Source organism: Zonotrichia leucophrys, chromosome 8 (assembly GCF_028769735.1).
Source record: "Zonotrichia leucophrys gambelii isolate GWCS_2022_RI chromosome 8, RI_Zleu_2.0, whole genome shotgun sequence".
In the NCBI taxonomy this organism is placed as follows: Eukaryota; Metazoa; Chordata; class Aves; order Passeriformes; family Passerellidae; genus Zonotrichia; species Zonotrichia leucophrys.
In genome coordinates, this window is record NC_088178.1 from 21,486,670 (window position 1) to 21,501,560 (window position 14,891).

Sequence of the window (14,891 nt, forward strand, 5' to 3'; positions counted from 1 at the left end):
TGCTTGGAACAAGACAAGATTCATGGGTCCTTGAACATGACTTTCAGCAGATTTGGACACTCATTTCATTCTGACTGAGAAGAGTTTTACTATGGACAACTGCATAATTAGCAAAATGTTCCTTTGCACTAGTACTGGCTATGCCTTCTGATCACACAGACAAATAAACACAGCTAATTGCTAATTGCTTCAATTTCCCTTCTGATAATCTTAAGGGCAGGATGAGAAATTTTGGCCACTTTTTCAAAAGGATCTCAATATTTTTAGGTGGAAGGAAATTGTGGACAAAACTATTTGTGGCTGTCTAGCAGAAAGGGAACTTGCTTTCAAAAAGGACTTAGAGAAGCACTGGGAAAAGAGTTTCCTTTATTTTACAGAGTCTAAGCTGGTGTCATTCATTCACCTCTTCCCTTCTCCTTCAACAGGCAGCAATTATAAAATTAAGTTATCTCAGAGGGAAATGGAATAAAAAAAAATTCAAACCACATAAGGAAATTTCACAGAGCCCTTTTCTGCCACTGTGGCACTCTATTCTCATAAAACAAACCAGCAACCTCCCCCTTGTGAGCGTCATGGAATTTTCTGTTCAAATAACAACATTTCTCCACCTGTTTTGTGGCACACAAGAGGAGGCATTTTACCAGCACTTGTCAAGTCAGCTGCTCCATATTGGGTCGTGACAGGGTAAACCTATGGTCATTCTATATCTGTTCTGTTCCTGCTGTGCATAGTCTCCCTAAAAGGAACAATCCAAGCTCAGCTCTACGTCCCAGAGCTTTACACAGCCAACAGTGTAAGCACAGCCCAACATAACACAAAGCTTACTGTATAGCTGGGAGAAAAAAACCTAAACATTTGAAGGCATTAGTAGAGAAAATACACTAAATTCTCTCAATTTGTTCTGGTTGTTCTCACCAAGTGAGAGCTCAGAGGACAGGATCACACATCCCATCCCATGGGAGAGGGCTGAAGCAGAGGACTGCAGCCAGGAATCCTCTGACCTTGGAGGGACACCCCCACTGTAGCCAAGCACCACAGCATCTCTCTCTCTGCAAGCCAGCTGGCAGCTGCCAAAGCTGATTGACAAATCACAAATCAGGCCCTGCACCAGTGCCTGTCCCCTGCAGAGAAAGAGCAGAGCACACAGAAAGGGTGGAAGGGGCAGGTCTGAACAAGGGGGCTTGAGATGGCAAACAGCAGCTCAGGTCTCTGGCAGAGTGTGGGACTGGGCAGTCTGTGAATGATTCTCAGAATGGCTGTTTCCCTTTCTGGAGCTGCCCCCCTTGGATCAGCCCCACACCTCACAGCTTCCACTTGTGGAAAATCCAGGGCACAAACAAGTCAAGAAGAGTTTGCCCACCCAGGGAAGCCAAGATCCTTTTCCATGTTTTAGTTGCTCCCGACAGTAAAGAATGCATCTTTTAGTTAACATTAAAGGTCATGCAGCTCCAGCCCAGGCAGGTCATTGCTGAGATCATCACTCCAGCTATTTCCAGCCACTTCTCCAGCACCAGCTCCAAACACAGCCTGGAGACACATGTACAATCTACACCAAAAGACCAAAGAATTATCCTTCCCCAGCCTTCTCACCCCATGTGCCAGACCTGAGCACAGCAGCAGTCTGTGTCTATCCCCTCCAGCACTGCTGCTCCAGTGTGCTCTGCAATTGTCTCAAACCCTATTAAAAACATCCTCATTTATCTCCCACTGAAACAGAAATACCAACCAGCATCCTCACAAGCCATGTAAACTCAAATAAAAAGAGGTGCCCGTGGTTCCAAGTGTCCTAGGCTAGCAAGCTGCTCCTGGGTGCCCCTGCCATGATAACTCCTGCAGGGCTCTGATGCTACCATGTACAAATACTTGCTACAATAACACAGCAATGAGCTGTTTATTATTAAATGAGGGGGTTTGCTTGAACTTCTGATCAGTAAACTCTGTATAAGGGTCCCCACCTGGCATGTGCCTCAGAATAAATGTTAGAGAAAAGCTTAACCCTTTGATGGGACGTGCAGGCTCTTCAGGCACTGCCCTAACTGCAACCTGACATGTTACAACTGCACCTACAAAGCAGTTAATTGTAGCAGGTTTGCTAGTAAAGTCTGAATCAGCAGGATTAGTAAATTGGAAAAACAGCACACAGGGCAGTTTAATATGCCTTACAGCCTCCATTCACAAGAATCTTAAGCATCTTACTAAAGTAGGGCATGAATTTTTTTATTTTAAAGGAATATTAGCCCTTTGTTCCTGATTTTTTTTAATGCTAAGTGTTAATGCAAACACAAGAGGGTTTTATATCCTAAAAGCAAGGCATAAATCCAAAAGGATGAAGAGGCTGAGAGGCAAGCCTTCTTGAAGTGAGCAATTTTCACCTTCTCACTGGCTGTGTGTCAGCACCAAAACAAAAATGGAGCCACATTAAAAAATGGTATCTTGGCACTGTCAGAGGAAGTGATAAGTATCATAATTGGCCCTCACATGCAGCTTTTCATTATCCTGACACTACATGGGGAAGGAGGATGAAAGAACAGACAGGCATACACATGTTACCTCTGTCTTGGCATAGCAATGCTGCTCTCAGAACTCAGTTTTAAATCTGGCCCAAGTGCTAGGCCACTACTCCAAACTGTGCTGTCTTCCTGCCTTTAGGCACCTGATACTCAGCCCTACCAGTAAAACTGGGCCCAGCAGGAGCCTCTCATCTGTGTGACATCTGGAATGCCCTGAGCAGCAGAACTTTGTCATCCACAGCACAGCAGAAAACACTTCCAGGTTCTTAAGATGCTGAGGGTGCAGGATCCAGCCACACTTACCTGCAGGCACCTCCATCTCCATGACACTGGAAAGATCCTTGGAGCTGAAGTGTCTGGGTTAGGAACCTCAGCCAAAGATGGAGAGAACCACATTGCCTATCTCAGCAAGTTCTTGCTTCTCTCTAAAAGAAATGAAAAAAACCCAGAAGATTAGGCCAAAATTTCAAGGATAGACTTGCTGAGTCTAAGCATCCTTTGCCTACCTTTTGTGACACCTAGAGAAAATGCAGTTATTCCAATTTAATAGCATTTTCTTATTCCTACATGGCTACAAGCAGTGACACAAGGTAGAAGAAAACAGGTTCCATGACTGGCAGGAGAACACATTGATAAAAATATTCAGCCATTGGAATTCACCTGTCTGTGGCACCAATAACTCCAGCCAGCTCCACATTGTTCAGGTTTAAACCACGAGGAATCAGCTACCTCATTTTCTGCTCTAAGCCACGGCCACAATGCCAAACCCTTCCCATAGAGGGGTCAGTTTGTGCTGGAAAGGGACAACAGGACACCTGACCTTACCACGAGATCTCTAAACCAGAGGCTGGAAAACCATATCCCAGACTGTTAGTAACATTGGAGTAAGTGTGCAACCATTCCTGTGATCTCTTCTTTCCCTGCAGGTGCCATGGATGTTACTTCCTTCCAGAAGAGACTTTACACTTATCTTTCAGATCAGAGACTGTAGATCTGACTGAAGGATAACACTGTCAGTCCCTGACACCACTTTGGTGGGGTTTCCATGAGCTGTGCCTCATACAGCAGCAAGGCAGCTCTGCTGAGCCATTCAGTTGTGTTTTCAGAGGTGAATGGGCTGGCAGCAGAACCTCTGCCTCCCCACCTAGCCCTGACCACATTGTTCTCTCAAATGTGCCAGCACAATTTTTTCCTGCAGCAGCACTGTGAAGCACACCACTTCAGGGGAAAAAAAAAAACCCAACAAAAAAGCCCAAACAATGACGCACTTGTTAGAACCAGCTCGGCTCCCTGATCAGATTTACAGCACACCAACAACTGCTGTGGCAGAAATTTGGGAGGCAATGTGTTGTGAGGCCAGGGCAGGAAAATGCAGAGAGATTGGAACATTTTAAGCTGATGCTGACAGCACAGACAACGTCTCATGAAATCAGAGCTTAACAGGTGGGAGGGTGACATAATAAGGGAAGGCATTAGGCTTTTATAGAAAGAAATAGGGAATCAATATTTAATTACAGGAGAACTGCAATGAAGTTGCATTATTGAAACCATCTCACCAAGCTGATACAATATTTTTTATCAAAGAAAACCTAATAATGAATCTACATTAACTTCCAGACTCAGTGTTCACCAATACTTCCCTACTAATAAAAATAGACATTTATATGCTTGTGGTCAAGAGCTAGAAAGATCAGGAAACCCGACAAGGAATTAAGATGTCCTTTGACTCCATTTCAGTTACTAAATTGTCCTGACTGTTCAAACAATCTGTGTGAGTCTCTCTCTCATTAGGTTCCTACCTAATGCAGAGCAATTGTTCCTTGCCAGGGTCAGGAAAAGGTTTCAAGAGCTGTGGATGGAAAGCAGAAGGAAAATCCCTTCTGTTACAATCAGTACAACATTGTGTCTTTGTCATTTACTATTGTGGAGAACAATGAGATCTAATGATCCTTTTTGTATGAATGCTTCACGATAACACCAAATCACACTGTATGCCACGGCATAGCAGCATTAGCCTGAGGGGGATGAATGAAAATGTTGTGGTTTTTCCTAATAATAGAACAAACCACAAAGCCATACCTGGGACACAGACACCTCACAGACACATAGCTGCCTTCCCCCAGGGAAGTGAGCCATATTCTCTGGATGCTGTTTTGCTGTAGCACAAAGCTGTCAGGGGGCAGAGAATGGAAGCAGTGACATGAACTCTCAGCCAGACCTATGACAGTTCAGACATCTGGCAGCTGTCCGAGGGCAGCTGGGGTTGGACAGTGGGGACAATGAAACAGAGCCAAAAAGATCCAAGGATCTTCAACAAGGAAGCTGAGATGTCACTCATTTCTCTCCAGGGAGCAGGGCAGAGCCTTGGTAGGGGGGGTGGGGGAGAGCAAGGGCCAAGCTAGCAGAGGTTTGAGGCACAAACAAAGCCAGTTCCCACCAGCTGGGGAGAAAGGAATGTGAGGGATGGGGAAACTGGGAAGGGATTAGAGCTCAGGCATTTCAAATGAGCACCTCGTCTTAAACTCACCAATTATTTCAGTCATTGCAGCAAAGTGCAAGTAAAGTATTGTCCAAACAGCAACAAGGAGACTGCCCTGACAGAGGGCCTGGGTAGTGGACAGCAACACTCCTGGTTAAACAAGGCAGATGATGAGGTGGCTCAGGGAATAGCTCCAAGGACAGCTGTGAAGGGACAGCAGGTACCATCCTCCAGCCCACGTGGAACAAGCAGATGATGCCAACCCTCAGGATACAAACATCTCAGTAAGAGGCTGCCTTTAGGATCACAGAATATCCAGTGCTGGGAGGGACCTGTAGGCACCCAGCTTGTGGTAACTGGGAGTGGGGCTGCAGCTCAGCCTCATCCCCGGTGGGTACAGCTGTGCAGGACAGGTGACCAGCACTGAAGGCAATGAGATATGGAGGGCTGAGGTTACTGACCAGTCACAGGGGGTACAGAGGGCACACAGGTGTAAGGCATACAAAATGAGGGGAATAAAAGGCTGGACTGAAGGGCAATAAACGACAGGATGTAAGAAGCCTCTAATGGGGTGTGGTGTTGTATGGTGACATTCTGTGTATTGTGGCCATCTTGACTGTGGCATATGCTGTGACAGGGACCCACAAGGATTGTCAAGTCCAACTGCTGGCTCTGCACAGGACAACCCCAAAAGTCACCTGTGCAATTGAGAGCACGGTCCAAATGAACTCTGGCAGGCCCAGTGCTGTCAGCCCTTCCCTTCATGAGCTGCCTCAGAAGGACTGAACGCCCTTCCTGCATTTAGCTTAAGATCAGCTCCAGGAGAGGGAACACACTGAAGTCAAACCTGCCTCAAGCCTTGCCAGTTCAGGATTGAAAAGGAAGAGCCCACTCACAGAGCTGGCAAATCTGTCACCTTCTGCATCAGTAAAGCCGGAGCCACACCTGGAAATGAGCTGTGCTCCACAGGACAACAGCAGGATGAGAGATCAGTCCCCAGCATCTCTGAGTTTGCCAATCCAGCAATTTGCACAGCACGAGCTGTCCTGCAGAGCTCGGAGCAGCCGCCAGCCAGCAGCACCCTCCTGTGACACATTCCTGCAGCTCCCAGGCAGCTGCTCCGCCTGACAGCGGGAGCTGCGCTGGCTCCTGCAGCGTGCGTGCTCCTGGGCACCCCCAAATTCCCTCAAGGGGTGTCCCCTCCTCCTGGTGTGTACAAACTGTAAGATTGTGCTCTGTTAGGCTGAGCTTTGTGGCCCCTCACCTGAAATACAGAGGACAACCACTTCCAAGTGTTTTCCAGAGGCAGCCTCTGATCCAGCACAGTATTAAGCCCTTCAGAAAAATCTCAGAACAACTGAGAAGAAGAAGGGAGCTGGATATATAACATGCCAACATAGGCAAAACCCTCTTATTTCCAGCATCTAAGATGCAAAGCATTTCTGCCTTATATCCAGCTCTTTCTCTTTCTTGAGCAGGGAGATGGAGCAATCCTGTGCCAGGCTACACTCAGCTTCTTGTGTCTACAGCAGGACTTCAGAAACCTAGACAAGAAGTGATCTGTGTAAGAGGCTCTTGCAGCTATCAGTGCTTTAGTTCCACTGTCTTTGTTTTCATTGCTTCATAGCTTATGGATCTGCTCCTGCTGGAGCTCTTTCTCTTGTTTTAGTCAATTCACAGACTGAGATATTCAATGATATGGCAGATGGGTTGAAACAGATTTTGTAAAAGGATTACTTACATTTTAGTCCAAGAAATAACATAGTTGGTGGTCTGGTGAAACTTCACAAGCTGGAAATACAGGGAGATCTGGAAACAACAAACTGTAATTCTAAACATGACTGACAGGATCCATCTGCCCTCCCAGTAGAGAAGGCATGGATATAATAAGGAGGAACTCTTGGGGTACTAGAAGATATAAGGAAACTCCACAAAGCAGTAAATTTGAATATCTGCGGTAGTTCTGTCCCCAAGACCTTGGACATTTGGCATCCTGCACTTCATAAAACCCAGGACTACAGGATGGAGAGCATTGCACTAGTACTATAAAGCTTGTGATAAGCAGCTATAAAGATTAGAGTAAGGAGATCCAAATCTGAGGCTCAGTCTCCAGTGTGGCAAGTGGTAGGGAATACAGAATCTGCAAAGAACGTGGACTTTCAGGAGGAAGAAAGGATTGCCAGCACAGAGGCCTCACTGTTTCAGCGAGCAGCACCCTCCCACAGGCACAGATGGGGCTTTCCCACAGAGTGTGAGGCCAGGAAAAGAGGCCTAATCCCTGGCGAGGCACAAGGCGGTAACAGCGAGGGGACCCGGCCGGACTGCGCTGGCTGAGCATGCTGGGACACGGAGTCCCCTCCGGGGCAGCCGGCGCGGAGGGGAGGACACCGCGCACTACAACTCCCGCAGTTCTTTGCGCGCCGCGCCGTCTCCTAGGAGACGCGGGGATGCGCGCCGGGGGTCCCTCCGGGCCGGAACTACCGCTCCCGTGATGCCCCGCGCGGCGCCGCCGCCGCCATGGAGCGGCGCGTGGCGGAGCAGCTCCGCAGCGCGCTGGGCCCGCTCGGCCTCGAGGCGCACGCCTTAAAGGTAATGACGTCAGCGTGACGTCACGGATACGACGTCACTGCCCGCGAGCTGCGGGAGCTGAGGGAGCGCGGGGCGCGGAGCGGGACCCGGGGCCGCGCAGGGGCCGGGGGGCGCCGGGGGTCGGTGCCCCGGGGAGCTCGGGGCGCCCCTCGGCCGAGCGGGGCCGGGCTCGCCCCCGCGGAGCCGCTGCGGCCGGCGCGGGTCGATGCGCAGCGCGGGGTCCGGCCGGCCCGCCCGGCAGCGCGGGGCAAGGTGACCGCAGCGGCAGCGGCTGCTCCGGCCCTCGGTGCGGGCCCCTGACCCGCGGGGTCGGGGTTACGCAATGACACATCTGCCCCGGCAGGCGGCAAAGTCCTCCGGGCAAGGTTATATTTTAACTGAGCGTGGGAGCACCTGTCTGTGGAAGTGCTGACCACCTCATGGCTCGTCTGACCTCTGTTCTGCCCCTGGCCCTTGCAACCTCTGCCACTGTGCCCTGTGCGGCTGTAAGTGCAGGGGCTCCTTCCTTACCTGCCCCGGGACAATCAGCGGTAAATCAATCTGCAACATCGAATACAAATCAATCTGCAATAAACGTGCCCTTCCCTCGGGGAGTGTTGTATCTGTCACCTGAAATATTTTTATTTCCTGCTGTGATCTTGTTTGCATAAAAACTACAAGGCAATGAGGTGGTGAGAGAAGTAATGAGATAAGTGCCTCCAGAATTTGGAGAACTCAGTGCTGCTTGCCTAAAACACATCAGCAGGATTCAGGGCAGAACCCAGATAAAGACTGTAGCTACGAGATGGGAAACCTTTTGGCCCTCTAGCTCTCTCCAGATTTCATTCTGCCACAGCCAACCCTCATGCACTGACTGATGTTTACTGGGAAACCAGGAAAGCTTAGATTCACAGCTCTCTAATTCTTTGTAACATTTCAATTCAGCACCTTCAAAGCCCCAAAACTGATTAAACTTAGAGGTTCATATCAGAATGTAAACTTTATAGTGAATCTAGTTTTTGTTCTGAGTTTCCTCATGAGCAGTCTGGCTGCCATTACCAGCTGCAGAGTCACCATGAGAGTAATTTCACTGATTATTTAGAATAACCAGTACGTTTCATTTTCAAACTTGCTGTTCCATTTCTCAGCATCTCTCTGACTGTTAGACCTGGCCTTGTGGCACCCCAGGAGGGAGGGACTTGTCATAACCTATGAAAAGACTGATGTTACTGTGCAGGGCATTAGGAGTGGAGTGCAGGGGGTTTGGGCCGTTTCCTTCTGCACTTGGCAGTTGCAGGTCTGAGCCCTGTCCTGATCATGCTTCCTGCTGCCCTGGCTTGATCTCTCATTTCTGGACTGTGTCCAACCCTGGAATCAAATATCCAAATGTGGCTGTGTCATAATCCATGTGCTGCTGGTAACAAACGTTTTTAGGGGGGGCTTAGCACTGCCAAGAGCTTCACATCCTTCATTCCACCCAAGTGTTTCCTGCAGAAGAAGTAAAACGTTCAACTTGTCACACAAAACAGAACCACCAGTTTCTTTCTGGCCCAAGATAAGAGAAAAAAACCCAACCTGTAAAAGCTTTATCTGAACCAATCTGATTTGCATTGGCAAGACTGATTGCTCATACTTCCCTCTAGGTTTCTGAGCAGAGCTGGATAAAGGGCAGACTGGAGCTGAATGCTGTGTGTGATTCTTATCTCACAGCTCACAGCACAGCTTCCCCAAACTGTGAATCCTGGAGTGCAAAACAACTTGGTTTGAAAGGAAGGCCCTGGGCAGGTTGCCCAGCTGGGTTGCAAATGAAGGGGGCTGCAGTTATTTCCACATTTTTACATTCCTGCATGTCCACTAGAGCGGTGTCTGTGTTCTAATGGAAATTTGTGTTTCTTTGCCAAGGTTGGGTGGTACAATGCTGTTCTGCAGCCAGCCTTCCACCTCCCCTACCCAGATGACACGCTGGCCTTCGTGGTCCTCAGCACGCCGTCCATGTTCGACAAGGCCCTTAAGCCTTTTGTGAGCAAAGAACGGTTAAAAATAATCAGGGATCCTGTGGATCAGTGTGTTTCCCATCATTTATCACGTGTGAAGGAGGTAAGAAGCTGAAATCCCCATTCCATGTAGTGCTGTGGCACATAACCAGGTGGGTTGAGCAGCAGACAAAGCCCTGCAGGCTCCTGCCGTGCTCTTTGGGAGGGTGAAGCATTATTCATGAAGGAGGGAGCATCAGCAGGCTTTGGGTGCTTTACTTGCATATTTTGCCTCTGGATTACATCTCACAGCTGTGAGGGAGCTCTGCAGGCACAGGCTGAATGCCCACAGCCTCCAACCTGCTGACAGAATTCAGCAGTAGGATGTGGGAGTCTGCAGGCTTCACATGTGCCTGATTTGCTGCCATCCAGCAGTTCTGGAGTGGCAAGGCTTTTTCCATGAGCCTGGGCTGATGTTTTCATATTTTCTCAGAAATTCCCTGACCAGAGGGTGGATATCATGTTTGATTACGAGCTGCTGCCGAGCCGAAAGCCCAAGTTCCTGGCACAGACAGCTGCCCACGTTGCTGGAGCTGCATATTACTACCAAAGGAAGGATGTGAAGCTTGATCCTTGGGGAAAAAAGGTGAGGCAGAAACACAGTCTGGGAAGAACCATTGAACTGCAAACATTGAACTGTACAGTGATTGTTTGCTCACTAGTCACTAGTTCATCTTGCAGGAAGCTACAAAGTCCAGAGCACATATAGGTTCATAAAATGTTTCAGGTGGGAATTGGAAACTTCCAAGATTCTTCAGGGTAGTAGGGAGATGTCATGGAGAGAAATATCTTGATCTGTTAAACCTACTTAGATAGAAGAATAAATGGCAGTGTAAAGGAAAACCTGTTGCTTAGAGCATTACAAACTGGGGGGAAATGCTCTGTGGTTAATTTCTGTAATAGATTTGCAGAAAGGAACCTCTCCCCACATTCCAGGGAAGTGTGTGTGGGCACAGGAAAGTGGGAGTGAAATGCTGTGCTTCGAGCCACACGTTCAGGAAAGTTTTCCCTTCTGCTCTGTACAGCTCTCCAAGAGAAGGTTGGGAGAGAGAGAAGCATCTGATGGATACTTTGAACTCTAGCCTTGATTACACACAAAGTAAGGCAGCCTGGATTTTTTTTTTTTGTTGTTCCAGAAGATCTTTGGCGTTTGTATCCATCCCAAGTACGGTGGCTGGTTTGCTATCCGGGCTCTGCTGGTCTTCCCAGCTATCCAGGTGCCGTTCCTGGAGCAGCCCCCGCCTGTGGACTGTGTGAGCTCCGAGGAGAAGAGGATTGAGCTGCTGGAGCAGTTCAATTTCCACTGGCAGGACTGGAACTACAGGGACATCATTGAAGTGAAGGAAAGGTACTCGGAGGAGCAGAAAACCTACTTTGCCACTCCTCCAGCCGAGAGATTCCGGCTGCTGGGGCTCTCACAGGAAGCGCAGAGAATCACATTTCACTGAGAAAGCGGCTCCGGGAGGGCAGAGGGCAGCAAAGGGCAACTCATGAGCGGCGGCTTTTCCCGGTGCCGAGGGGGAGGAGGAGGAGGAAGGTTATGCTGGTACAGACATGGCAAATCCGAGCAGCCTCAATGCAAACATTGCAATCAAAGCTTCCCTGAGAGAGGAGCACTGCCCTGCCCTCTGTGCTGCTGCTGATCTGAGGTGGAGCCCAGTAAGCTGCCATTAGCCTTTGGTTGGGAATAGTTTAGACATCCTGGCAAATTTAAATCCATGCTTGGAGTATTTTAGACACCCTGGCAACTCCAAAATCCATGCTGCTTATTAGAAAAATCACTTTTGTTCTCAATAATTTTCTTTCTGAATGTTCTCTTTTTATTCTTTGTCGGTGTGAAAAAAAAAATCAGTCATTGTACTACTTAGTTGGATTTTGTCTAAATTTGGGGCAGGTACTTTTTTAGATGTTGCCAGCATTTTATTATCCTGTGTCATGACCCTCTGTAGGGAGTACATGTCCAGTCTTTACAGTCTTGCCTAGGTCACATTTAAGCATTTATCCATTCATAGAGCTGACTGGAATATTTGGAAAGATGCTGAGTAATGTCCATATGATTGGAGGTTTTATTCACATTAAGATAACTGACTGAAAAAGACAATTCTCATGGCCTTTTCTAAGGTAGACCACATTTGTGTTAAAAGTATTTTTCAGTGTCAGCACACAGCACACCCTCCACAGTTACTGTCACAGTTTCCTGGTGTGCTTTCTTTGTGGGAAAGATTGTAAACCTGCACACATGTAAAAGCCATGGCACAAGGCCTTGTCACATGCACAGGCAAACAAGCACAGAAGAAAGGGAAATATTAATGACATTTATGTTACTTATATTGCTGGATTAAACATGTTCAGACAGAAGCAACATTTTTTCCATGACTTTGTCCTGTTACATTTGTTCAGAGGCTACAATGCACCTGGAAATCAGGAATTAATTTCTCTTTGAGCAATTTGAGGCTCAGATCTCGTTAAAGCAATATAATACATTAAAATAATATTTTGTGGGAGTTGTTTTACTAGACTGCAGCGCAGTGCTGCAAATGGACAGGCACTTTTTTCCTTTTGAGGGTACTAACATGATGAAGAAATACTTACTTTGCAGAACTGAGCCCTTTCTTTTTATGTTGGGATTCTTCAAAGCTTTGGAGACTCCACCAGGACGGTTGCCCTCACCATTGTTCACTGCTTGATACAGTTGCTCACAGTCAGTACACTAACTCATTGTAATCCAAATTCAGGATAACAAGTTTGCTGCCCTGTAAACAGAGTCGAGAGCGTGTGATCACTGGGTTTGTTCACTGCATTTGCTGTTACAAAAAAGTCTTTGTTGCTTTCCATGCTTTGTTCATCTCTGACTAAGGCAGACACCTGACATAGAATGTGATAGAGGTATTGTGATGTTTAATTTAAGGTAAAGAATGAAATTTGTTTAAAATCTGTTCTTTTGTTACAGAATTTCTCCTTTTTCAAATTTGTTTGATGTATCAGAACTTTGAAAATGAACTGTAATTTACCAGGGCCTTGAGGTAATGGCTCATACTCGTAACAAAGACAAAATACTGATTCACTTAGAAGGATAAATATAGATTTGAATCAAATCTATCTTTTTATATTACAATAGAAAGTAAATTATTTTGATTTTTGGTATTGATTTCTTACAAATATTTAATATTTTGTCTTAATTTATTAAACAGATTACCGTGGTCAATGCATTTCAATTTCTGTAATTTATTTATCTTCAAATGGTATTTTGATTACTAAATATACAAAGTTCTAAGTAAATCTCAGTACTGAGTATTTTTATTTAAACAATGCAGTTCTTAACTTGTGGAGAACTCAAGATGTTCAAGAGAGAATCAATAATGTTTTTTTTAATATCCTGAAAAGAGTGAGCTACCTAAGACACACAGTCCAGTATCTGCAAACTAAGGGAAAAAATGGTTATCTTAGCAGAAGGTGGTAAACTATTATCACAGGCCCACTGGGATATGAAAAATAAAACCTGCATCACATTATGAGTAAGTCCAATAAAGGTTTATCTTTCCCAGGTCACTTCAGCAAAAGCATTATAACAGTAAGCACCATGATAGTGCACTTCTCATTTCTTCCTCTGTTCTTAACAGTGACAAAAGTTCCAGATGTCCAGTGAGACATAACTGAGGGACTTTCTCTCAGTAGCACTAAAGTGAGGCCTGTAGGTACTGGAATTTTTACTGGTTAAAATCTCTTAGTGAACAGTGATCCGTGTTCCTTGTGCTTCTGGGAATACACAGTTGTGTCAGGCAGAACAGAGTGCAAATATTTAGCAATATCCATTCCTACTACAGTGATTTTGGGGTGACTTGGACTGGGCATTACTTTCTCTCAGGCAGCTCACTGAGATCCACAGCTGCACAGTGAGATACACAGTGAGCAGATTTCTCCCCTTGCTGGTTGCAGTATAATGGCCTTTGTCTTATAAAACTGAAGTTTAAGAACCTGTTTGACTTACCTCATCTCTTGGGACAAGACCAGACATGGTGAGGAATGGATCAGCCTTGGATCCTGAGGCATTGTGAAGGCATTCTTAGTTTCAGCCCTTGCAAATGTCAAACAAGTAATTGCAAATACGTGGATAGATTTACTAGTTCAAGCATCACACTTTACATTTTTAAGCAAGTTGTTCTCTAAATCCTAATTTTTAAACACTTATTAAAGACTCTTCCTCAGTATAACCTGTAGGGTGAGTATTCAAGAGCTGAACAGGAAAAATAAAAGAAATTAAAAGCTATTTGAATTTAAATTCAATTTTAGCAACAAGGTATTCAGTACATTTCAAGCTAATAAAATATTTTATGGAGAATTAACAAATTTGTAATAATTTCATGCATTTACCATTCTTATTGTCCTTATGCTTTTCCCTATTTTTTATTTTTCTAAAAATAACTGAGATTTTAATAACAAAGATTTGACAGACAATACCAATTAAATACAAAGCACAGTGTAACCTGGTTACCAACAACCATCAGGGTTGTTGCTCAAAAAACACCTCCAAAAACACTGCTGGTGGGTTTTGGTATCAGTTTGAATCAGTTACATCTCAGTGGTACAATAATAAACACTAAAATTACTTTGCAGCATGAAGAAGAGCGTGGCAAACTTAATTCCTGATACTGACTTTTTCTTTCTCCCATAAAAAGAGTGGCTTATAATAATGCTGTTTTCCTCTGAACTATGGAAAACTAAAGATGCTTTGCTTTATAAATGTGTGCTGGTGTGTCAATCAAAAATAGCCAACCTTAGGAGAGCAGGGAACTCTTCTAGTTTGTTGTTTTGATGGGGGTTTTAAAGTCTGGTTTGGGTTGGGTTTTTTGCCATGTTTTTGATTTGGGTATTTTTTTAAGGGTTAGATTGCCCTCCTCTGGATCAGAAGCATAATTTTACTCATTCAGTATAACATTCATGGTCTTTTATTAATTTGTGACCAAATGCACCTGGAAATCAGGAATTAATTTCTCTTTGAGCAATCTGAGGCTCAGTTGGTGTAACTACTATTTGACATGGGTTATATTTCTGAAAATGCACATTGACTAGAATTGAAATTGAATCAAAAACCCCTAAGTTAAGAATAGAGGCAGCTACTGCTCAGTGCCAGTGTGGTTATCAGCACTCTTTGTTAAGCCTCATGCAAAAAGTGTGTTTAATAAATTAGCTTTGAATCCTGCCTTCAGCAGCAGCAGCTCAAAACTCTTCCTCTGAGGGAAGTGGTTTTGCTGCTCACTGCAGTGAAGAAACAGCTGCACCTCTGCCAGCTGAACTTTCAGA

At 45.7% G+C, this 14,891-nt stretch overlaps 1 protein-coding gene across 2 annotated transcripts; it reads left to right on the top strand.

Annotated features, from left to right (window-relative positions):
- The first annotated feature begins 7,474 nt into the window (after positions 1 to 7,474).
- Positions 7,475 to 14,424, top strand: MMACHC (metabolism of cobalamin associated C). Of its 2 annotated transcripts, none has more exons than XM_064720225.1 (4): positions 7,475 to 7,578; positions 9,460 to 9,654; positions 10,024 to 10,176; positions 10,727 to 14,424. In XM_064720225.1, exons 1-4 carry the CDS (start codon positions 7,507 to 7,509, stop codon positions 11,036 to 11,038), a joined length of 732 nt encoding a protein of 243 aa, XP_064576295.1. In that variant the 5' UTR covers positions 7,475 to 7,506; the 3' UTR covers positions 11,039 to 14,424. The 2 variants fall into 2 exon arrangements, with proteins under 2 accessions (XP_064576295.1, XP_064576297.1); XM_064720227.1 differs by having other exon boundaries at positions 7,501 to 7,578; positions 10,730 to 14,424.
- The last annotated feature ends 467 nt before the right edge of the window (positions 14,425 to 14,891 follow it).

Bases quoted from the DNA above. Each gene is read 5' to 3' on its own strand.
- MMACHC (XM_064720225.1), top strand. From the start codon at position 7,507: ATGGAGCGGCGCGTGGCGGAGCAGCTCCGCAGCGCGCTGGGCCCGCTC. The intron at 9,655-10,023 runs GTAAGAAGCTGA...ATATTTTCTCAG, and splicing joins ATTTATCACGTGTGAAGGAG to AAATTCCCTGACCAGAGGGT. The intron at 10,177-10,726 runs GTGAGGCAGAAA...TTGTTGTTCCAG, and splicing joins TTGATCCTTGGGGAAAAAAG to AAGATCTTTGGCGTTTGTAT.